A 24,875-nucleotide genomic window follows, 5' to 3' on the forward strand; every position below is an offset into this window, starting at 1 on the left:
TGTTCATTAATTGTAACTTCTTGATTATATAGCTTTGAGATTTGCAGTTTGAGTCCTTTAAGAACTTAAGTTTCATTCGGTATGTGTTTTCATTAATTGGAATAAAGCTAAAAATAAAATAAAATTTAAGATGAAAGCATAAACAAAAACTTAACAAAAAAAAAAAAAAAACCTAATAAAATGGGTTTAAGTTGGGGTATTAAATATAAATTAAATAGAATTGTTTAAAATATATATAAAAATGACAAAAGCACATAACAAAATTACTAAAATATAAACTAAACTTAAAATAAAAACAATCAAAATATATAAATGCAAGTTAATTCAAAATGTAAAAAAAAACTTTAATGCTAAAATATCACTGGTGTCTACCTAATGCATAAATGTAAATGTTATGTAATAATATATATATATATATATAATATATATATATATAATATATATATATATATAATATATATATATATATATATATATATATATATATATATATAATGCATAATGCGACTCCAGTACAAATTGATATCTCTAAATGAAGCAAGGTTGTGGGTTTGCATCCTACCGGTTGTTTGTAGTGGTTAAAGCTTAAGGCTGGAAACTACCGGATGCTGGTTTGGGTCATTAGCTATTAGCATAGTGTCCTTGAGCAGGGCACTTAACTTCAGGTTACTCCGCAGGGATTGTGTTGGTAATAAGTGTACCGTAAGTTCCTTTGGATAAAAGCATCTGCTTGCCGGAACAATGCATTATTGTTAATTCAATTCAAGTTTGTTTGCATGGCACTTTCACAATACATATTTGTTTCAAAGCAGCTTTACAGAAAACTAGTGGATATCACCATGCCTCCCCAGTTGATTTATTTATTTTAAGAATTAAAAACAAGTTTTCTGAAATGTTCTGTGTACTGTAAATATACAACAGAATATATATATATATATATATATATATATATATATATATATATATATATATATATATATATACACTAGTTTGAATACATTTACAGGAAATAAATCTGAACATTGGACAAAGCCCGTTTCAAAAGTCTTGTTTCATTTTGTTAACATATAGTTACTGAGGGGATTTTGGACATTATTTCTCCATGAATCGGAAAATACTGTCAACAGCCAAAAAAAAAAAAAAAAAAAAAGCATTTTCACTATGTTTTTAGAGATAAAATGTTGTAAAAAATCAGGCGAATGATAAATGAACAAACCCCTCTCTAAAAACCTTCAGAATATAGATGGGATTAAAACTGTAAAGTTTGGTGTATGAAAGTGCTACAGAAATGGAGGTTTATTTACAGAAAACAATCTTTAAAGATAAGTATTGTAATTTAAATCTACAGGCGACAATAGATACAGTAGTGCAATAAAATAAAGTCTTAAAGCATTTTTTTTATGTTTTCTTTTTACTAGTCTGAAACAACACATTATGAAAAGCCAAATAGCCCAAAATCTCAAAACTGACCAGTGCATGGAGAAAAAAAAAAAAAAGCTTTTTACTTGTAGTGTCTTGCCTTAAGCAGACCCAACAAATGCTGAGTTACAACTTTTGCTTGTTTTGTATGTTGATCCATCATTTTTAGTTATCTCTGCTGAACTCTCTCTTTCTCTCTCGTTTTTCAGTATGTGGCATGCGGATCCCTTCTGTTCATCCTCATCTCCATTTCCACCTTCTGCATGGAGACGCACGAAGCGTTTAATACCATCTACAACAAAACAGAGAACGTTACGGACGGGAACGTGACGAGAGAGGAGATCGTGTACGAGGTGGTGACGGACAGATGGCTGACGTACGTGGAGGGAATGTGTGTGATCTGGTTCACCATCGAGGTGTTCACGCGCATCGTCTTCTGTCCCGACAAGGCCGAGTTCTTCAAGAGCATGCTGAACATCATCGACTTTGTGGCGATCCTGCCTTTCTACTTAGAGGTCAGTCTGAGCGGACTCTCCTCCAAAGCGGCGAAAGACGTGTTGGGCTTCCTGCGAGTGGTGCGCTTCGTCCGAATCCTGCGTATCTTCAAGCTGACGCGCCACTTCGTGGGTCTCCGGGTTCTCGGACACACGCTTCGCGCAAGTACCAATGAGTTCCTCCTGCTTATCATCTTCCTCGCTCTCGGCGTCCTCATCTTCGCCACCATGATCTACTACGCCGAGAGGATAGGAGCCAGTCCGGATGACCCTACGGCGAGCAACCACACCAACTTCAAGAACATCCCTATTGGTTTCTGGTGGGCCGTGGTGACCATGACCACCTTAGGCTATGGAGATATGTATCCGGAGACGTGGTCAGGGATGCTTGTAGGGGCACTGTGTGCCCTCGCGGGGGTGCTGACTATTGCCATGCCCGTGCCCGTCATTGTGAACAACTTCGGCATGTATTACTCTCTGGCCATGGCCAAGCAGAAGCTGCCCAAAAAGAAGAACAAACACATCCCGCGAGCCCCGCAACCCGGCTCACCCAATTACTGCAAGCCGGATGCCCTCGCCATGGCGACGGCCTCGCCCCAGAGGATCCTGGGTAACGTGTTGGGTGGCGTGCTGGGCTCGAGTGGGATGACGGGGGACTGTCCTTTAGCTCAGGAGGAGATCATAGAGATTAACAGAGGTGAGAGAATGAAGGTATACACACAGATTTTCTTATGCACCACCAAAAACTTTCATTGACTGGTTTTAAACTCATTATGGTGGAGTAATGGATGCATGGATATATATATATATATATATATATATATATATATATATATATATATATATGTATGTATTTATGTATGTATGTATATAATTATTTCTGTTGATTTCCAAGCTTGTGTTTATATGACCAACAAAAATAACAAAAATTTATATTTTATATATCATAAATATATATTATATATAATTTTTTATATTATTTTTATAATATTTTATATATTATATAACTTTTTCTATATATATATATTTGGAAGATAAATCGGTGAATTTAATAATTAAAAATGAAACATCAAATCAATTAAAATGATATTTAATAATATTAAAAAAACACACACATGAGAAGCCACAGCCTGAAGATATACAGCAAGGTTGTTTTGTTAAAACGATGTTAAAAAGCACATGTGTTTGTGTGTGTGAGTGCATTTCTGCAGGTGCTAATGTTATGCCTATCAATTATTCATCGTTTTATAAAGTCTCTAATAGTTCTACAGGGTCATGTTGCATATAAGTTCTACATACATTCTATAAGGTACAGGACAGAAAAAGTACAATGCATAAACCTTGCCTTGTGTTTTATTTTTCTCAACTAGTCTATCTGCATCAACAACTTATCTTTTTGCTATCACATTATTTCCAGATATATTAGGTGCGTTGTAATTTCTTTGTTTAGGACATGATAGGTGTTTCCTCTTTCAGAAAGAGTAGCTTAGGCGAACTTAGGTTTTACAAACAAATTTATTGTTTGTTTATTTATTTATATATTATACAAATAAATTATTTAATTTATATATATATATATATATATATATATATATATATATATATATATATATAATTTATATATTATTATAGTATTTATTAATATTTTAAATTAGCTTTTAGTTATATATTTTTAGTTTTCAATTTAATTACATTTTAAGTAATGTTGTTATGTGCTTTTGTCATTTTTATTATTGTTTTTTTATATATATATATATTACTTGTTAGGTTTAATTTATTTTAATTTCAGTTTAAGTTTGTTTAGTTTCAGTTTTTATTTACTTTTAGTTTCAGTTAGTCAACCTCATTTCAATAAGTTGCCAAGCCAGCATTTCTAGTTTTTGACCTAATATTATTATTATTATTTTATTATTATTATTATTTCAGTTTTATTTTAATTAACAAAAATTTAACATTTTAAAAGATTAAGTTTCAGTTAACGATAATAACCCTGGTAAGGAACAGTGAATAAATTCCTTATTCGCTGCTACAGAGCTTGGATTAATTTTTTATATTTTTTTTTATGTTGATTTATGAACAAATCATTTTTTTGAGTAAGATCATTTCAGTGAAATTTCAGTTTAATCAGTTCTCAGAACTGGTGTGAAATCAGACTGATTTACTTCTCAAATTCAACTCACCGACTCAAAGAAGGAAAGTCTTACAGGTTTTGAATGCCATGATTAAATGATGCCACAGTTTTCATTTTGGGGTGATCTATTGCTTTAAACTTTTATGTTAGTATACTATTTTCACCTAATTCTGCTGGAACGTTTCACCTGATTACAGCTGTTTCCTGCTGAATATCATGTGTCTTCCTCCTCCTCACACTTTCTCTCCATCTCTCTTTCTCTCTGTTCATTCATGTCTCTCCATAGACTCGAAGCAGAATGGTGACGCAGCCAGCGCCGCTCTAGCAAACGAGGACTGTCCAACAATTGATCAGGTTCTTAGTCCGGACGAGCGCAGCCCCGTGGGCCAAACACAAGAACGCTACCAGCAGGACAGAGCCTGCTTCCTCCTCAACACACGGGAGTTTCGACCCACTGATGGGAATGTGCGGAAAGGTACGTTTTAGTGCTTCTGCATGCGGGTTACACACATTCACGCAGTCATGCAGTGAAGGGAACATCAGTCTCAGCCCAGTCCCAGTGTCCCAGTGTAGTAGATCTTAAAAATCTAGTTAACTAACACAATTCACACACACAAGCATCCCGAGTTTTACATACTGATCTCACGCCATCTCTCTCATGTCCATCTCTCCAAAAATACAGATTACATAACCACTAAACATCTCAGGGTGTTTTCACACTTGGTTGGATTCGGAGGCTGAGAGCATTTACTCCGACTTACATGTCAAGTCAAATTTATTCATATATCGCTTTTTATTATACACAATTGTTTCAAAAGCAGATTTTCAGAAAATAATGATGTTAATGTTTATAATATCTTATATCTTATAATATTTTTTCCAGTGAATACAAATAAAGTTATGAATTGCTGTTTGCAAATATATTTACTTTTTTGTGAATGTGAATAAGCTTACACATTTGTCTATGATGTACCACAAACGCATTAATTTTGAGACTATTTTAGCTCCATACTTTCAGGACATGAGCACATGAGCAGCTTATGCTATTTTAATGTAGATTTTTAAAAATAATAATTAATTAATAAAAAAATATACAAATATATAAGAAAATTCATTATTAAAAATATAATTAATTAATTGAATAATTCATTTAAATTAATAATATATATATTTTTTTTTATAATTTAAAACTGCACACATAAACTCAGATCTTCCTTTACTTTAATTTTACAATAATAAATAAATTAGATAAAATAGATTAAATGTGAAGTGTGTAATTTCTGAACCAAAAGCAGCACCAAGTGAAATTACAAAAATATTTACCAGCAAACAGATAGTCTTTTAGCAAGTCAATGAGCACTAAAATGGGTCAAAATGATATCCAAACCCACTTTTCAGGCCAGAAACAATGTGAATACAAAGTAAACTGGATTATTTTGTAGTCCTCCTCAAGGAATCTACAGTACATTTGGTGAGTTTAGGATTCAAGTGTGAAAACATCCTTAAAAACACACTGTTATGTGGAAAATCTTTCTTTTAACCCTTTTTCTTTTCCTCTTCACTTTCTCTATTTATGTTTAATGGTTCTTTGCATGTCAATTTTCCTCAGTTTTTCTTCTGTTTCTTTTCTGACATGCACTATCCTCTTTTTACCCTCTACATTCTTCCATTCTCTCAATTTTTTTGCAATGCATTTTACTTGATCCTGTTCATTTTTGTTTTCAGTGACAAACGTTGTTACGCACAACATCCAACAAAAATTTGTGACCCTGTACTGTCACCTCCGACAGCCACACAAATCTCCTCTCCATGCATTAAAAATGCACAACAAATGACACAAACGATGTCCGATCCATGCACGCGCAATTCTCCGAACCCAATTTATCCCCGGTTGCCCTTTCCTCGACACAACCCGACTCCATTTGGCACTGTTAGAGTCACGAGTTCAGTCAGCGATCTTCCGCTTACAGCCGAATGGACTTTAATGCAAACTTTGCTTCAGCATGGATCAAACCATTGTAATCAGAGGTAACAACCAACCACAGAAATCGAAATATACTAAACAAACATGCACATAAAGTTTAATTTTTCAAGCCATTTAGGACAGAAACCAAACACAAACACAATTAGACCTGCATGGGTGTGTCATTGTTGATGGTTGTAATTTTTCGTGTTGATGTTGTGTTGTTGTCCTAACAAACTGTCATTAGTTTCATTGGTTAAAGGAAATGAATCTAATGTTGTATAATGCTGCTGAATATGAGTTTAAGGTTGGGTTTCACATGCTCTCTGACTGCTCTTGTATGTTTTTGCACCTCTTAAACTGCTGACTGTCCCACTCTGGACAGTCAATGACAAAAATGTCTGTGCACTGGGGAGAATTTATCACCCAGTTTAACACTAAAAAACTCAGCACAAATACAGTGAGACGGCACAAATCTCACTCTGAAAGTGCATTTGTCCGATCATGCAACTTATAATGTATAATATGAAAACTAGATATTATTTAAATTAGCTAAAGATCACAGTTAACTGTATTATTAAATGAATTGTTTATAGGGCAAAGGTCATCTTAATGTACAAATATTGAAAACGAGCACTAATGAGCACTGATACCAATAAATTAAAATATTTCTAATATTGGTTGATAATTATGATAGGTTAGGTTGCGAGGTTAGGGTTACCTGCTAGGCTTCTATTGTAATTCTATGACTGTAAAAAAGGCAAAATTATTAGGCTGAAATATCCTTTAAAGTAATGGATATACGAACCATCTCATGAAGAGAGCAGAAACCCAGTCTTTACTCTGTTACACTAACCTCATACTCAATAATGAGAAAAACATGCATATGGGAGAAAGTTGGACACTGTAGAGTTTGTGTAACAAAGATTGTTTTTAATGTCATATGAGATCCACTGCAATAACAAATGGAACTGCAGCTGCTGCAGTGTATGTGTGTGTGTGTGTGTGTGTGTGTGTGTGTGTGTGTGTGTGTGTGTGTGTGTGTGTGTGTGTGTGTGTGTGTGTGTGTGTGTGTGTGTGTGTGTGTGTGTGTTTTCAGAGGGATCTCACACGCTCTGTATTGTCTTTTTCTTCAGGTTGTGTCATATCCCGCGTTTGTATGTTGGCTTCTTCATATATTCTCTCACTGTTCAACTGTCTCTCCCCGTCCTCCTCCTCCTTGCTGTGTGTGTGCGTGCATACGCTTGCGTGCGTTGTGTTTGTTGTGACGTGACGTTGCTTATTGTGTTTTCAATGTGTTTCCCTCACTCCACCGGTGACCTTTGACCCTGGCATGATGGAGGACGTGCACACATGTGCACCGAGGCAATGCTTAAAACTGCACACACATAGAAAAACATAGAAAAACTGACTTGAAAAACAGAGGTTGTTTTGGTGTTCGCTGTGCTGAAACAAGTCACCACAGGGTTAAAGGTCAGGGGTCGATAGAGGTCAAGGTGAATTAAAATGAGCGTGAGTTCTTGGTTCTGTGTCATGCTGTGAACACAGGGTTAGGGTTAGGGTTAGGGTTAGGGCACTCCAAAAATAAAAAATAAAAAAATATTTAGGCCTAAGTTTAAGGTTTATGTATTTGTATTGCATATAAAATGTCCATCCATTTAAATTACACAGTTTAGATATAAACAAAATATTAACTCTAATATGATGCATGAAACAGGTAAGAGTTCTGCAATCAAAAAGAAATCACAGCATAGATTATTATTTTCTATTTTGCATCTATTTGATTCAAGGTTATTATCGTTAACTAAAACTGAATTAAAACTGTAAAAAAAATGTTACTTGAAATAAAAAGTTAACTGAAATAAGATAAAATATTACAAATTAAACTAATTATATTTCAGCTAGTTGTCAAGGCAGCATTTTGCCATTGTAATCTAAAATTAATAAATAAAAATGAATTAAAAAATAAAAATAAACGTAATAAAAATTACAAAAACAAAAAGTAATACAAATTACAAAAACAAGTTAAATTTAATTTAAAAACAAAGTGAAAATGCATAATAGAAAGTAAAATCTAATTTATAATATTAACACATACTATACTATATCAATGATACTAAAATAACACAGATTTTGTTTTATTTCAACAACAATGCTTTAATTCAGATTGTTTAAAATCAATTAATTGTGAAAAAAATTAAATTGTTCAGTTAAAAAGTATGAACATGGTTAAAATATAGCTAGCTGTGGAATAAGCAATATTTAATTAAATGTATAAAATCATTTGGATTTATTGATTATAAATAGTTAAGCCTTGTTATTATGTATTTCAAACCTATTCATTTCATTAGTACTATTACAGAAATCTTACCAGTTTCATTTATGACTGACAAATATGCATCACTATAAGCATATTGATTGTTTATGCTAAAACGAAATGGAAATTTTATATTGCATTTCAAATACATAAATCTTAAATGCAGGCTTTCAAAGTGTTTTTTTCCTCAACACTTTGTAGCTTTTAGAAAGCTACAGGGAAGGAAAAACCAAAGACGGATGGAGAAAAAGAGTGTTTATGTGTGGCACAGTCCATACGAATCAGCTCATAAGATCTCAACCTGCTTCAGTTCCTAGCGTAGCCGGAAACTCCTACATGTGTGTGACGGTCTGTGTGTGTTAGCTCTTGTTTTTGAGGTGTGTGTGTGTGGGCTGTGTAACTGACGTTTGACTGACTGGTTGACAGACAGACACTGGGATATTTGGACAGACTCACAGACAGACTGACATTGAGAAGGTAAGAAGGACACGTGGTAAAAGCCCACGTTCCCCCAGCATTTATCCTGGGCTTCAACAAGGCATCGTCTCCTGGACGGCAGTCACTCCATCACTTTAACATCCAGAGCACCTATAGACACAGAAATAACATTATAACAAACATCCTGTGTCTATTGCAGATATGTGTATGTGTGAGTTCTGCTATATGGCTAAAGCAGCTAAACTACCATCTGGACTCTGTTACAAAACCTAGTGAGCAAATATCTGTGTGTACTGTAGTATAGAGCATATACAACAGCTACAGTAGTTTCACATTTTTACCTGGCATTAGAAATTAAAATGAAACGGATAATATTCTCTAATTGGTTCATTTATTGAGGAATTAAATATCCCTAAATCTTTTTAAATTAATTTTTTATGACTTTTTTATTATTATTATAATTTTTTTTGTTATTATATTTTTTTTACCAAAAAAAAAAACAAACAGTTTTTAAAACTTCTACTTACTTTCTAAATTTCTATTTATCTTTTATTTATTATTTTTTGATTTTTTTGTTTATTTATATATTTGTTTATTCATTTTGTTTCATATTTTAAATTTAATTGTTAAAAGTCAAGCAAAATTTCAACTGAACTTTTGATTGCTCTATATTCATTTTAATATTGAATTGAATAAATCAAGAAAAAATTCTATTCCACTTGATAATCAGTGCAGTACATTTTTAAGATTACAATTTTAATATTTTAGTAATTTGATTTAGATTTTAATAAAAATACATGTAAAAAAAAAATGTAAAAAATATTTCTATTTTAATTTCAGTTTTAACAGATTTAGTGCTTCAGCTTAAACTTATTTTATTTAAATTTGTTTTTAATGTAATATTTATAGTTTTTTGATTCAGCTCTATTTTAATTAATGAAAACTAATTTTAATAGAGTGAATAGTTTTAGTTAACAATAACAGCACTGGTTTGATCATTCATAAAAGTAACAGTGAAGTCGCTGGTTTGTTTAAAATCACTTAATTCTGGGTATAAAATACTTAAGTAAGCACAAAAATGACTGACAAGAAAATTACTATAGAAATAGTCATAGCAAGCATCCTAATTATGCTGCCTTGATAATATTTTAGCCAAAACATAAGGTGGGATCATATGTAACCCTCATGAAAAACACAATCAGATAATGCATTGTGATTTTCTTCCAAGAAGATCAGAAAATGATTTTATCTATTTATGTGCTTTTTCTTGCATTATTTGATTATTTGTGTGACTGCTAATGTCAGTCTTCACTGGAAATCAGCTGCAAACATCTGTCGAGTCTCCTATTTGTGTGCCATGTGAGTAACCATTAACAAAGTTAGTGGCCATGGAGAGCATTTCAGCTCAGTCACTAACAGTATGAGCTTCCATTTCAGCTAAGATGCTGCCTTAGAAGCTTGCAGCCTATGTAGACAGTGAGAGTGCACACTTGGAACAGAGCCGTAGTGCCTCGCTGAACAGACATTAGACTGTTAATTGGGCACGATGCAGCGAGCGTACGCTGTGTGTGATGCTCACTGTACCAACAGGAGTCGATTTAAGATCTAAATATACTCCTGTTTTCACTTGCCATCTGTGAAAACCTTCAGACACACACACACACACACTTACACATATTGCTCTGGGTGTTAAAGCGATCTCTTCCTGTGCAATATAATCCCTAAATGCTATTCACTGTTCTTAGAGGAGTGTGTGTGTGTGTGTGTGTGTGTGTGTGTGTGTGTGTGTGTGTGTGTGTGTGTGTGTGTGTGTGTGTGTGTGTGTGTGTGTGTGTGTGTGTGTGTGTGTGTGTGTGTGTGCGCACACCGACCTGCCCTGCTCTAATGCTGTTTGCATGAGGCTATTTGCTCAAAGTCAAAGTCAGTATCAGACTTCTAAAGTCTCTGTGAAGGATCTCTGTAAGCCATTGTGAGTTCTCTTTCTCTTTCTCTCTTCTCTGTCTTTCTATCTCCTGTTGTCTTCCTCCATGTCCTCTTGTTTGTCTTGTATGTTTATGGTCTTTTGTGTGTGTTCAAACTGGTCAATTTTCGCGTGTTCAACTAGTTGAACTTCATCAGTGCCCCTTCTTCTGGCCCACACTCACAAGCACACATACAAGCAACTACACTAATTTCAGTTATTTTTATTTGGCACTAAAAACAAAAATAAAATGCCACATGTACTGATTATAAGGGGATCGTATAAAATAAAAGAATCAAATATTCTTAAATCTTTTGTGATAAAACAAAAAGGGTTTGTTCATTTTAGTATAAGACCTTTCTTTATTATTTTTTATTCAATATTTTAGTATTTTTCAATGTTTTTAGAATTATTTATTATTATTATTATATTTTTTTATTTATTAAGACTTAATGTTCTGTTTATTTATGTTTATTTATTTTTAAGATTTTAGTATTATTTAAATATTGTAATTTTAATAAATCCAGCAAGAAAATGTGACAATCAGTGATCACCACGCATTTTCATTGTGAGTAAAATGATTTAAAAAGTTTATAAAAATAATTTATACATATAATATCATGAATCCTTTATCAAAATTCCTTTATGTTTTGATATAAAACACTTACATTTAATTATAACATTTTTTTTATTTTTAAAAACTTAAAGTATTCTATTTTTAATTTTTTTATTTTAATACTGATTTTAATAAATCTAGCAAATTGCTATTGAACTTGACAGGGAACAATCACCATGCATTTTTATTGTATCTTAAAAAACATGTATACATAACAAATAAAAAATATTTAATATGACCCTTTTATTGATTTATTTATATTTTATTATTAATAAAGTATCTTAAAACTGTTGTCAGATTTTAAGAAGGTGTAAAGCAAAGCTGTCTTTTATAATACTCTCTCAATTTATTGATATTTCTGTTTTATACACACAAATTGTAACCTAATTTGGCAGTACAAGGTCAAAGTGAGAGATGCCTTGAGAACACCACATTTTTCAAAACTAAACAGGTGTGTTCTAGTTCCGTCAAGGCAACAGCATGAAGGTCTATATTTAGTCTGTATATAGTGAACCAATTATGCTTTACAAATAGAGGTGTAAATATTTGCCCTGATGGTTTGATTCAGTTACGATCCTTTCTAAATGACGCAATGCATCATGAAATGTGAATTTTAGTCTCGATTTGTTTTGATTCAATTGGTACAATTCATTTTTTTAATTTAAAAAATATTCTAAAGACACAAAGTAACTGGAAGGACAATTGAGCACATTCATGTCAGAATGACAATAGGTTAATAATTATATATCACATAGAAATAATAGCATTTAACAAGCCTAGTAATAGATAATTCATAAACTACAGAGACAGAGGTCTTCTCACTATATCACTCAACTCATTTCATATCACACACACGCACTCCTTCCATGTCTGTGTGTAGTTGTTAATGTTGCATGAGTGTGTTTCTACTGCAACTATGCATTTCCTGTCAGCAAATATCACAACTCATTTAGAAACCCATTTCGACGTATAAAACATTACAGACCATCTATTTATTGTGTAAAAATGCCAGTGTCTCTATTATAGTGCACAGTGCCATCTTGTTCAAGGTTAACAAGTGGCACTGTTTAAGTTCAAGGACTAGTTTGATAACACAGTCGAGTATCAGCGCAGTAGATCTGTTCTCCCGTTACAGCACATTCCAGCGGTGAGTTGTGGTGTTCAGTTTTCTGGTCACAAGCCGATCGATAAAGCTTAATTGTGGGTAATGTGAGCTCTCTCTATCTCTAACAGCCCAGCGGTCGATATGACGGCATACTGCCGGAACAGGCCAAGCTGGAATAGCTTCTCATTCTACATAACAACATATATGAACAATCCCTAAAACTTGGTATTACAAGCACTTCCTGTGTCTGTTTGCCTCTTTAAGAAGAATCGCTTTATGTATTCCCCAATTGTAAGTCCGTTTGGATAAAAGTGTCTGCAAAATGACTAAATGTAAATGTAATATGACGTAAACTAGGGCTCCGGTTATACTCCAGTTCGGAGTTATGATAGGACAATATTTGGTTGAGATACAACTATTTGAAAATCTGCAATCTGAGGGTGCAAAGTAAAAATCTAAATACTGAGAAAATCACCTTTAAAGTTGTCCAAATGAAGTTCTTAGCAATGCATATTACTAATAAAAAAAATAGGTTTTGATATATTTACGGTAGGAAATTTACAAAATATCTTCATGGAACATGATCTTTACTTAATATCCTAATGATTTTTGGCATAAAAGAAAAATCAATAATTTTGACCCATTCAGTGTATTTTTGGCTATTGCTAAAAATAAACCCCAGCGACTTAAGACTGCTTTTGTGCTCCAGAGTCACATACAGATGTTTTAAAAGGTAAACTTTTTAACAGATTTATTAAAATATACAATAAATATTGAAGAATGGGTTAAGTAAAAATATAATGAATATGTAATGCAGTGCATATCTTTAGCAAAAAGCTCCGCTCTAGACTTATTTTTCTAGCTAACTATCTAGCTAAGGCCATTGAATGGCTTTTCTGAGATAAACGTAGCGTACGTTGTATTAATTTTATTGTTTACAAGCTGTATTTTAAGTTTCCTGTTTTTGACGGATTGATACAAACATACATTAAGTGTTAAAGAACAGGCTAAGTAAAAAATATAATGAGCATTTAGCAAAATATTCCTGTCTAGAGTAAAGCCAACTGTTGAGCTATGGCTATTTAATGGCTTTTCTGAGGTAATGTTAAATGTGACATTGTTTACGAGCTGTTTTTTTGTCGCATTTAAAAACATTACATGAATAATGTAGAAATAATGCTTTTGTGCTAATGATTTGGGCACATTATTAAAGAGCAGATAACTTAGTTTGCATGAATGTTCCATTGACTTTACTGGAAGAACGTTTGTTCATAACTTTGAGAGAACGTTCGGAGAACATTGAGCTATGATATCGACTGATGCTGATGCTATATATTAAAGATAGTTATCCGTCACATTAGGGCATCTAAATGTGGTTTTGATATTTGCACACCCCCTTTTTGTTCTTTCATGTCATTCACTGTCTTTTGAACTCTCTCCACTGTGTGACTAACACTCATCTCATCTCATCCTTCACTCGCCTCCAGGCCGTCAGTGCAGCGCCAGCGTTTCTAATGCGTGACTGTGGGTAGGTATATCAACTGTTTTAAATTGTTCTTCACATGTTCAAACAGGAAACACTTCTTTATGAGGTTTTATTGTTTCACAGTAGGTATGCAAATCTTGTAGTACTCATCCTACTGGACATTTTGAACATGATAATACTATACAATATTACATGTACATGATGCATAATATAACATGGACTATAGAACACATACTTTAGCATGAGAGCTGGTTGCATTGTGTGCATTTAACATGGTAAAGGTGTTGGAAGCATTTATTCTACTATGTTGCGTGTAGCATCATTTAGTGTAATATATAGGAAAAAATAGGCAGTTTATGCAATATAAACCATTTTATGTATTAATAGGAATATTTTAGTAGATATTCACACTTAAAGACAACATGAGATGTCATTCACTACACATTTACTTTGATAATGTGAAATATAGAGTGAAAAGGTGTTCTGGTAGGAAAGAATGTACTGTATAACGGGACTTGATTTTGTCTGTCTGGATTCATTTGGATCAAAAAAATGGGTGTTTACCTAAACACTAAGCTAGCATATATTTGACTAATTTTAAAATATTATCTTAAAATATTAAATAATTCATATATTTATTTTTAAATCATACATAATACACAATGATATAAGTAGTATTAAAGTATTACAGTTGTAATTTGATGTGTTTGAGTAATTGTATAATATTATTAAATTATTATATTATTAAATAATTATTTAATTATATTAAATATATTTATAAATATTAAGAATATTGGCATCTGTTTAAGAATATTATTTTCAAAAAAAATTATATATATAATTAAAATAATATGGAATAAAAAAAGTTTGTTTTTTTAAAGTAAAATCTATACTAATAAGTATTGTTAAGAACATTTATATTTATTAATAAAGTAAACATGATTCATTTTAATTTCATGTCTTCAAATATTTGTAAGGTAAATCATTTGGATATTTTTTTTAATATATGCATGTTTGATTGGTTGGCCAGTTTGTTTTTTACTACACTGTCACCCAAACATCCCGTTGTTTTAGTGTTTTGAGGCGCTACACTCTCACACACCCTCCTACTTCCATCGAGTATCCATCAATCCCATGAAATATATTCCCTCTTCCTGTCTTATTCCACCCTCACTAATGCTCTCTGTCTCCTGAGGAATCGTTTTAAAAGCTCTTACTAGACAAACATAATAAAAAGGGCGTGTGGCTGTCTGAACCGCGCTCTTGACCAGGCAGAGGGTAAAAGAATCCACACGGGTTGTTTTTGTTGCTCTGTTGTCCAAAGTGGCAGATAAAGTACAGGTTGTGTGCTACTGAAGTGCACCTGTAGTATGTGGTCAGGCTGTGAGCGTGCTGTACAGTAATATGCATGTATAGGTTGTTGGTTTTACTGAGCGGGAAGCTGCTGTTTTGTTTTTAATACAATTGGATTCTTGTAAACAAACTCCACTTTTACACCAGAAGCATATTTTATACAAGTATACATATATGGACGTGAATGATTGGCGAGTGCATTATAAACATGCAGTATTTTTAAACATGTTTCATGCATGATGTACTATAATGTCTATAAAGATCAACTATAACATATGCATTAGCACGAGAGGTATCAAAGTGAAAGTGGAAAGGTATTTTGGTAGGAAATAATGTAAAACTGGACTTGATTTTTTCGGATCACTAAAATTTGACATTTATGCCAAGATGCTAAGGTACAGTGTGTTTGACTCATTTTAAAATATTATCAGTTAAATTTGAAACATTTTAAACATTTGGCTATATATATATATTATAATACTGTTATGCTGTATGTTTTATTGTTTTTAATGCAAGTGGACTCTTTTAGGGCAGAAACATTAAACTGGATGTGTTATTTTCAACTAGCTAGTTAGAAACTTGTTGACAGTTTAACTAATGTAAACTAACGCAATGTCAAACTGTTGCTCCGCCATGACTTTAGTTGACCTGAAGCAGAAACTGACAGTAGCAGAAGAAAGTTATGTTAATGCCTGCTATAGCACCCCTTGGGGTGAATGCTAGGCACATTTTGTTGTGTAACTACCCACAGAATATAGAATTCATAACTAGACGTGTTTGCATTCATGCAACATGAGCAGGATGAATTTCTGTGCAAATTACTCGTAAAACCATTCTTGCATAAAATGTTGAATTAAATCGTTTGTGAAACATTATGCAAACTGTCAAATTAAATAGTCAATAAACTATTCTGACATTAATTGAATTATTTGCAAAATTGCATTGAATCATTCGTAAATGCATTCTTATGCATTGACATTTATAAAAAAAAAAAACATGTAATTTGTTTGAATAATTTATAATGCATTCTTATGCATTGACTAATTTATTAAAAAAAAACATTATTTGTTTGAATGATTTATAATGCATTCTTATGCATTGACTAATTTATAAAAAAAACAGTATTTGTTTGAATGATTTATAATGCATTCTAATGCATTGACTAATTTATAAAAAAAACTTGTAATTTGGTGCGTTGCATTGTTTGTAATGCAACATATTACAAAAGAATGGCTTTTACAAACTAGTTACACAGAAATTAATTGTGTATCATTGACTTTAAAGTTCTTGTGTGTGTATATGTTGTTTATGGCCGTGTTTGTGATTGTGTGCACATTTATGTGGCACAGAAATAGAGCAGCCATAAGTGTGTGTGTGTGTGTGTGTGTGTGTGTGTGTGTGTGTGTGTGTGTGTGTGTGTGTGTGTGTGTGTGTGTGTGTGTGTGGTGCACATTATATCAGACCTGACTTAGCAAATTTCTGTCTGAATGCATATGTGTGTTTGTGTGTGTGTGTGTGTGTGTGTGTGTTTAAGCTGTTGTCCCACTTTCCGAGTCTTTTTATTTTACCTTCTTTCCTTGTTTCCAGAGTATTTTTTTTTCTGTGGCCAACATGTGGCAAACTTTTCCCACATTCACCTCTTCCTCTCCCAAATAAACACGCTTATAGGGAGAAACGGGGAGAGAGAGAGAGAGATAAATGAATCTGATATGTGGGTTGAAGGTTGCTGTAGTCACTTCACTTGAATGATTGGTTACATAAGCCTGACTACTAAACTCACAAAAGCTCAAAATAACACTCATATAAGTCTGATTTTCTTTTTCTTCTTTTCTTACTATGTGAAGAGTATTTCACATTTTTGATTTAAAAGTTATGAGTGTAATTTGTATCAGAATTACCATAATTCTGAGTTTCTGGGAAGCTACATATAGATATATAACCGGTTTTGCATATTTTTTAAGGCTATTTTATTTTAGCTGACAACATTTGGGTCATAATATTTTTTGGGTGTATATAAATAAACTAAGATAAATAAAATTAAGAAATAGCTATGAGTTGCTTAACATTTTGCAAGAGAATATGGAGGTGAATTAATGTAATGTTTACATATTTTTACTATCAGCAGCAAAGCCATATGTGACCCCTGACCACAAAACTTAAGTGTCAATTTTTCAAAATGGAGATTTATACATCATCTGAATGCTGAATAAATAATATTTTCATTGATGTATGGTTTATTAGGATAGGACAATATTTGAAAACGATTTGAAAATCTGGAATCTGAGGGTGCAAAAAAAAATTAAATAATCTTAATATCCTAATGATTTTTGGCATAAAAGAAAAATCTATAATTTTGACTGATACAATGTATTTTTGGCTATTGCTACAAATATACCCCAGTGACTTAAGACTGGTTTTGTGGTCCAGGGTCACATGTATGTAGGCATTTTGGTGCAATGAGTGTGAAAAAAACTCATAGAAGCATAGAAACTGCATGTTGTCTTGTAATTACGGTAATTCTGACACTACGTGAATGCTGCAGAGGTTTTATGAACCAGTTTTTGTCATGATTATGTTTTGCAAATGCAGGCTTTATGACCTCACAGTCAAGTGAAGTATAATAGGATGTTCAACAGGTTGTCAGAGAAACCAGTCAGTGGTCAATAAGAACAAATCTGTTCACTAACTCAACTGCAAAGTATTAATCAGCATCTTAGGGTGAAATCTGATAGTACAGAAACGCTTGGATAAAAATTAATCCATAATTACAGCAACAATCAGTCTCTTCCAAAACCTAGTGAGCCACCTATCTAGACATACTTTCTTTTGGCTTGTATTGTATATAATTTTAGACATTGAGTTTTGGAATGGCACTGTGCAAATTAAATAAATATTTGTTAATTTGTTTTATTATCTGTTTGTTTTAATACCAAATTGTATCAATATATATTTTACTTTGGAACAGCACTAAAAATAAAATATATTTAATTATTGCTTGTTTAATGCCACAAATTTTCAGTATATTTTTTGATCTTGTGCTTTGAAAAGGCACTATATAAAGGACACTATATTATTTATTTATTTGTTTGTTTGTTTGTTAAGTTCCAAAATGCATTGATATATTTTTGACCTTTACCTTATATGAATTCAGTATTTGTATGTCTGTATGTATTTATTTACTTATAAAATCTATCTATCTATCTATCTATCTATCTATAATACATATTTTTTTAAATAAGATTTATTCAATATATTTAAGATATGTGCATAAATTTTAGACCTTTAGCTTTGGAAAAGCCCTACGTAAATTAAATTAAATCAAATTAATACAGTTTATTTATTTATACCAAAATCTATCAATACAAAATAAAATAATACTTTACCCAATAAAAAGTCATGAGCTTAGCAGTTCACTAGGTTTTGGAACAAAGGGAAAAATCATTTCAGTTCCCACAAACAATCCTTTTATAACGTTTTTCGTGTTTATAAATCTGTTGAAATGCTTCACAAAGGCTGCTGTGGTTTCCTCGACAATCTCCTACAGTCTGGCCGAGAAAGCCACTTCATCTTCCGTCTTATCTGTTGTCTAGTCTTACTCTACACTGCCCTGCTTAACTACCACTGGTTAACTGAAACACTTCATCACAAATCTTTCAACTTCCAAAATATAAAGTCAGTGGCAGAACAATCCAGGCAGTGTTTTCTTCAACCAGTGGGAATGTGTGGAGTATTTGTATCTGGAAAACTCTGTTTTTATGTTGTGGATTTTTCTAGAAAACCAATTTATGACGACTTTCATAACTCTCATTTTCCTGTTTTGTCCTGTCTTGTCCTGTGTGTCTGTCTGTCTGTCTTTTACGGTTCTCTTCGCCTTTAATTTCACATTTGTGTGGCTTTATACTTACTTTTACATTTTTCATGTTTCCATTTGTTTTGTTCCTTTATCCATAATTCATTTTCCATGTGCCACATCAATATATTACCAAACATGTAACACCAAACCCATCGTCCATGCTGTTTAATCGAAAAACACGCATTTTGAAATTAATTTAACCTGTCACTAACATGAACCCAAATGATTAAACTTGCTAACTAGCCACGGGTTATGAGAAATCTCGCAGCCTGAACAACATATCAGGAATGGCGGGGTCGTCCCTGCGTTTGACCCCCATCACCAGCACGCCCTTTGACCCTTACGAGGCCCCGGGACCCCTCCGTCGCTGCCGCTCACCCATTCCCTCCATTTTGTAGCAGAAAAAGTGGAAAGAGTGACAGAATGACTCAGGAAAGGAGGAGAGAAAGGCAGGACAGCCTCATACTCACATTCATAGCAATAACAATGACTGACGGTGTCAGTAGATACACTAAACGGAGCTGTTTGTGAGTGACCACAGGTCCAAACTGGACTTAGCAGGTTAACCGGGTCAACAACTGTACATATGCTTATGAATGGAAGGAAGTGCTTTGTTTTTTTCCCAATGCTTTCTGGGTCAGACAACATGTTAAAAATGTGATTTTGGTGCTCAAGTCAGACAGATGAATGCATTTTCATTTCAAATACGCTCACTATCCATATTTTACTAACCTTCCTTTCCCTTTAAACTCTGAATTATAATACTTTGAATAAATGTAATTCTAGACTTTAGAAAACTCCAGAATTTGTAATGCAAGAATAATGTACATATGCAATCATAACTCTGCAAATAGGGGTTAAAAAAGGAAGTCTATCACACATACCTCTATGCTTTGTATTTATCATTGGACTGAAATAATTTAGTTTAATTGCAAACCTATTAAATCAAAACTGGATGGGTGTAACATAAATGGATAATTTGAGCTTTGATAATGCATGAACATTTAATCATTTTATTTTATTTTGCACATTGTGTTTGTTTAATCATTGCAGATTGTCTTTTGCTCATTATAATAACATGTTGCCAAATTTCGCCCGACTCTAAGCAAAGTCTTCCAATTTAAAAAAACAGTATTAACTGAGGAGCAAAAAAAAAAAAAAGTACATTTGATGGAATCATTTTCTTTTGTTTGCCATTGTACACTGTGTTTGTGATGTGTAAGTGGTAGATTTTAAGATGCTTCAAAAAAAAAAAAACTCTAAATATATATATGCAAAATGTGCAATATTCCATCCTAATTCATAGTGCTGCAAACATACGCACATGTGGTGTTATAAAAGTATGTGCAAGAGAATTAAATGTAATGAAAAGGTTGAAAGAATGGAAGATGATGATTTTAAGAGCATTTCCTGTTTGTCTTGTCAATGTTAGTGTCCTGCTGTTGATTTTTTATATTTTGAATGTTTTTTCAAAGATAAATTGTTTTTGTTTTCAAAAACATTACACAACAGTTTCATTTGTATATGATATATACATAAGTGTGACTGTGTTTCTTTTTGGATAAATAGACAAAAATATATATGTATTCAGGTTGATGTGACCGAGTGCTTCCAGAATCATTAACAAAAAAGGTGATACTAAGTAAATAAGCCATTTCTGAGAAAATACTTCCCTGAATTAGCCAAAAGAAAATAGCATGTTGCAATAATTGCAAAGTTGTAGTTTATAGGGAACTGTATGTTATGTAGTTCTTAATCATTAAATGTGATTTAGTTTCCCAATGGAGAACAACCCACTGCTAAGACAGTAAATATATCAGTAAAGAGTCATTTTGTTTTAAACATGGCTCCTCTATCATGGAAACCTGGATTCTACAATGTTCCTGGCGTTGTGCAAGATTCAATCCTTCAAAGCGATTCTATTTTACAATTCAGGATTGGTACAGTTTCTATGATAAAGAAAGTTTGGCAAGTTGTAATGACCCAGTTAAGAAAAAAGCAATTAAATTAGATTTTAAAAAGTATATAAAGTTAATAAAATATACACTGCCATTAAAAAGTTAGTTTTTTTTTTTTTAAAGAAATTTATACTTTTGTTATGCAAGGATGCATTCAGTTGATCAAAAGTGACAGTAAAGACATTTATAATGTTACCACATTTTTCTATTTAAAATAAATACTGTAAAAAAAATATATATATATATTTTCAACATTGCTAATAATGATAACTAAATATATATTATATATATATATATATATATATATATATATATTTCTTGAGCTCCAAAACAGCATATTAGAATGATTTCTGAAGGATCATGTGACACTGAAGACTGGAGTAATGATGCTGAAAATTCAGCTTTGCATCACAGGAATAAATTATATTTTAAAATATATTACAATAGAAAACAGTTATTTTAAATTGCAATGATATTTACTATTTTTACTGTACTTTTGATCAAATAAATGCAGCCTTGAGTGAGCATAAGATACCTCAAAAACATAAAAAAATCTTACCCCAAACTTCTGAATGGTAGTATATATATCATTAATACAGTAAATCTTGAATTTTAGAGTTTGAATATTCAGAACCGATAAAAAAAAAAAAAAAAATGTAAAAAAAATTAGGTGCCAGAAAATCGATGCAAAATCCACGCAATCTACATAAAATATGTAGCCGGACACCGGGCCTCCTCATACACTGTGAAACCAGAGACTTTCTTCCACTAAAACTGACTAGTCTCCATTAGTTATGGATCTCTAGTGATTAGTTAGTTAAGAAGATTCATTCTCTAGATAAAAAAATATTGTCTTTCCTCCATTTGTGAGTTGATGTTAAAGTTAATATTGTGCTGTTCTTATAGTATGCAGATGTTTAAAATGTTTTTAAAAAAAGACTTTTAAGAACTGATTTTCTTTTTTTCTTGTGTATTTCACGTAGCTGTACCCTACACAACACTGTCAGGTCACTAAAACACATCCAACATGTTTATATTAAAAAAGCAAGAGCCCTCTATGAGGATAATTTAGGCTACAGTGTTGTTGTAGAGACTCGTACACCGCTAGCTAGATTTAACTAGCTTCACCTGTTAATGCAAAGCTTCTAGGCCAACATGATCTCTACAAATCTGTATCTACACGAGTGAATGCCCATTAAACTCACCTCTGCCTTTCTCTTTATGTATGCTGGTTGTTTTTAAAGACCGTGTGTGTTATGTTGACATTTACTGTATGTAAATGAGTGTTTGTTTATGATGTATGTGTGCGGGTGTGTGTGTATGTGTGAATTTGTGTTTGCACATTAAAATTGTATGTTGTTGTTGTGATGTAATTATTCAAGATGATATTATTATGATGTTTTTTTTTAGTAAAAACAGCACAATGCATTATGTAAAGGTGAATTTTGACAGATTTATTGCTTCTTACTAAAATGTACAAAAGCATAGATATTGTTAATGGTACAGCTGTTTCATTTTCTCATATATTGACTCCACCTGACAATAAACGATTGCACTTACATTATTATAGTTGAATGAATTATCTGTTAACTGAATTCTTACAGTACATGCTTAACTTTTACCAGCCATCCACAGGTAAACCTTCCCCAGCTTTCTACTGTTCTCAGTTTTAATCAATAAGTTTCCTTTATCAATAATAATGTAGTAGCTTATTATATTTTAAATTGATCTAGAATGTATCTGGGGTGGACTATTCCATTCCTGCTAGATCTAGAAAGTTAATTGGCCATATTTAGCGTTAATATGCAAGTGTGATCTCCAGTGTCTTCGGATTTCAGGTTTTGCACCGTGTTATCATTAACTGTAATCAGCACCTGTGTGTTTTCTCCGGGACTGGACTTTTTCACCCCTGAGAAGATACATTGCACAGCCGGTGTTCAGTGCATGCAGCTTCATCTTGAGATCTGCGTGTGTAGAAGAGTTTTCTGTGTTCGTCTCAGATTCTTTTCTTTCTTTTTTTCCGTTTTTTCAGTAGCTTCTTCATCTTGAGATCTGCGTGTGTAGAAGAGTTTTCTGTGTTCGTCTCAGATTCTTTTCTGGTATTTTTTTTGGGGCCCCCTGGGGGGGGTTTGTGTGGTCCTTTTTTCTGGTTTTAGGGTTTTTGGGGGGCCTTTTGCCCGGGGGTTTTGCTGGTTTCCCTTTTGGGGTTTTAGTGGTTCCTTTTGGTGCTTTTTGTGGGCCTTGCGGGTTTTTTGCTGGTTTTTTTGGGCTTTATGTGGGGCCTGTTTTTTTTATGTTGGGGTTCCTTTTCCCCCGCACCCCTGACCAAAATTTAAACCCCCAAACAAAGGGGGCCAGCTAAAAAAAAAGCAAAAAAGGGCCCGCATAAACCAGCCTTTTCCCCCCCGGCCCCTTTTCCTTTAAACCCGAAAATGGTGGGTTTTTTTTAAAAAAAGGGAAAGGGCCCGATAAAATAAAACCCGCCTGCTGGTTTTGGTAGGGTTTTTTAAAAACATTTTGGGGGGGTGGTTTTAAGGGTGGTCCCTTTTCTGGGTTTTAGTGGGGTTTAAATGGTCATTGTTCTGGGGCCTAAGAAAAAATAGGGTTTTTGCCCGGGGCCAAAACCTTGACCAAACTAAGGCCCCCTCTTAAAAAAAAGCAAAACCATTTCTGAAAAAAAAAAATCCAAAAAAAAAACATATTGGGTGGGTTTTTTAAAAAAGGGATAGAAAAATAAAAAAAATGGCCCGTTTCCCTTGTAAAAAGTAGGGGGGCTGTCCTTTTTTTTCAAATGGGTATTGTAGGGTTGGAAAAAAAACATTTGTAATTTGGGGAAGTCGACAGGGGAAAGATGGGGAAAAGGGGAAAAGGAAAAGGGGAAATGGTTGGAGATAGCAACCCGGGTTTGGGGGCAGGGGAGCCCGGGTTTTCGGTGTCTTTTGGGTTTAGGGGGGGGTTTTTGATTTTGGGGGGGGGCTGATTTTCAAATTTTAGCTTTTTGGGGTTTTTTTGGGGGGAAAACGGTACGCGGACCTTTAGGAGGAAAAGGGGGCAAATGGGGGGAAAAGCTTTTATTTGCGGAAAAAAATTGCCAAGTGAAAACGAAAAATTTTCTCGGGCCGGTGGGGGGCCCTAGGGGCCCTTCCCAAACCAGAATGAAAAACCCTTTTTCCCCAAAAAGGGTTTTGTTTGTTTGGGTTGGGTTTTTCAAAAATTTTTGCATATTTATAGTTTTATAAATGTTTTTTTTTAAAATTATCCCAAATTAATTTTAATAATTTTTTATTTAAACAGAGGTTTTTTTTGGGTTTTGGGGGTTTAAAAAAACACTTTTTTTCTTTCCAAAAAATTGTTATTTTTTTTAGGCCATTTTGGGTTTTTCGTATGGGGAAAATAAAAAAAAAAGGGGCCTTTTTTGGGTTTTTAAATTTTTTTGGGAAGGGCCCTAATAAAAACTCTGGTTTTCCCAAAGGGGGCACAAAAAATAAAAAAGAATAAATAAATTTTTGAGCCCTGTTCAAGCCGGAACAAAGGGGACGGGGATAAAAAAAAACGTCAAATTAAACCCGTTCAATTGTTTTTTATCTCCAAAACATGGTTTTTTTTTCTGGGAAAAAAGTTGGGCTTGTCCCCCTCCATCTTTTTACCCCCCCAAATTGGGAAACGCAAATTGGGCCCCCTTAAAAATTTATTGGGGAAGGTTGATCTGTTTTGCCCTAATTCTTTTTTTGTTCCAAAATTCGTGCCTGTTTGTATAAAAAACGTAGTTTTGGGTCAAAACC

The 24,875-nt window shown here is 33.1% G+C and overlaps 1 protein-coding gene across 3 annotated transcripts in view; it reads left to right on the forward strand.

Annotated features, from left to right (window-relative positions):
* The window catches only part of LOC109101681 (potassium voltage-gated channel subfamily C member 1-like), a 51,162-nt gene extending 29,944 nt beyond the window's left edge, over nucleotides 1-21,218 (forward strand). Inside the window, exons 3-5 of one of the 3 annotated variants that reach the window (XM_042714711.1) lie at nucleotides 1,629-2,610; nucleotides 4,331-4,519; nucleotides 19,379-21,218. In XM_042714711.1, coding sequence (XP_042570645.1) covers nucleotides 1,629-2,610; nucleotides 4,331-4,519; nucleotides 19,379-19,533 — 1,326 coding nt within the window. In that variant the 3' untranslated portion in view covers nucleotides 19,534-21,218. Of the gene's footprint in view, nucleotides 1-1,628; nucleotides 2,611-4,330; nucleotides 4,520-5,769; nucleotides 7,764-19,378 lie in introns of those variants that run through there. The other 2 variants (XM_042714712.1, XM_042714713.1) reach the window with 2 other exon arrangements.
* The last annotated feature ends 3,657 nt before the right edge of the window (nucleotides 21,219-24,875 follow it).

This window comes from Cyprinus carpio, chromosome A24, assembly GCF_018340385.1.
Source record: "Cyprinus carpio isolate SPL01 chromosome A24, ASM1834038v1, whole genome shotgun sequence".
Classification (NCBI taxonomy): Eukaryota; Metazoa; Chordata; class Actinopteri; order Cypriniformes; family Cyprinidae; genus Cyprinus; species Cyprinus carpio.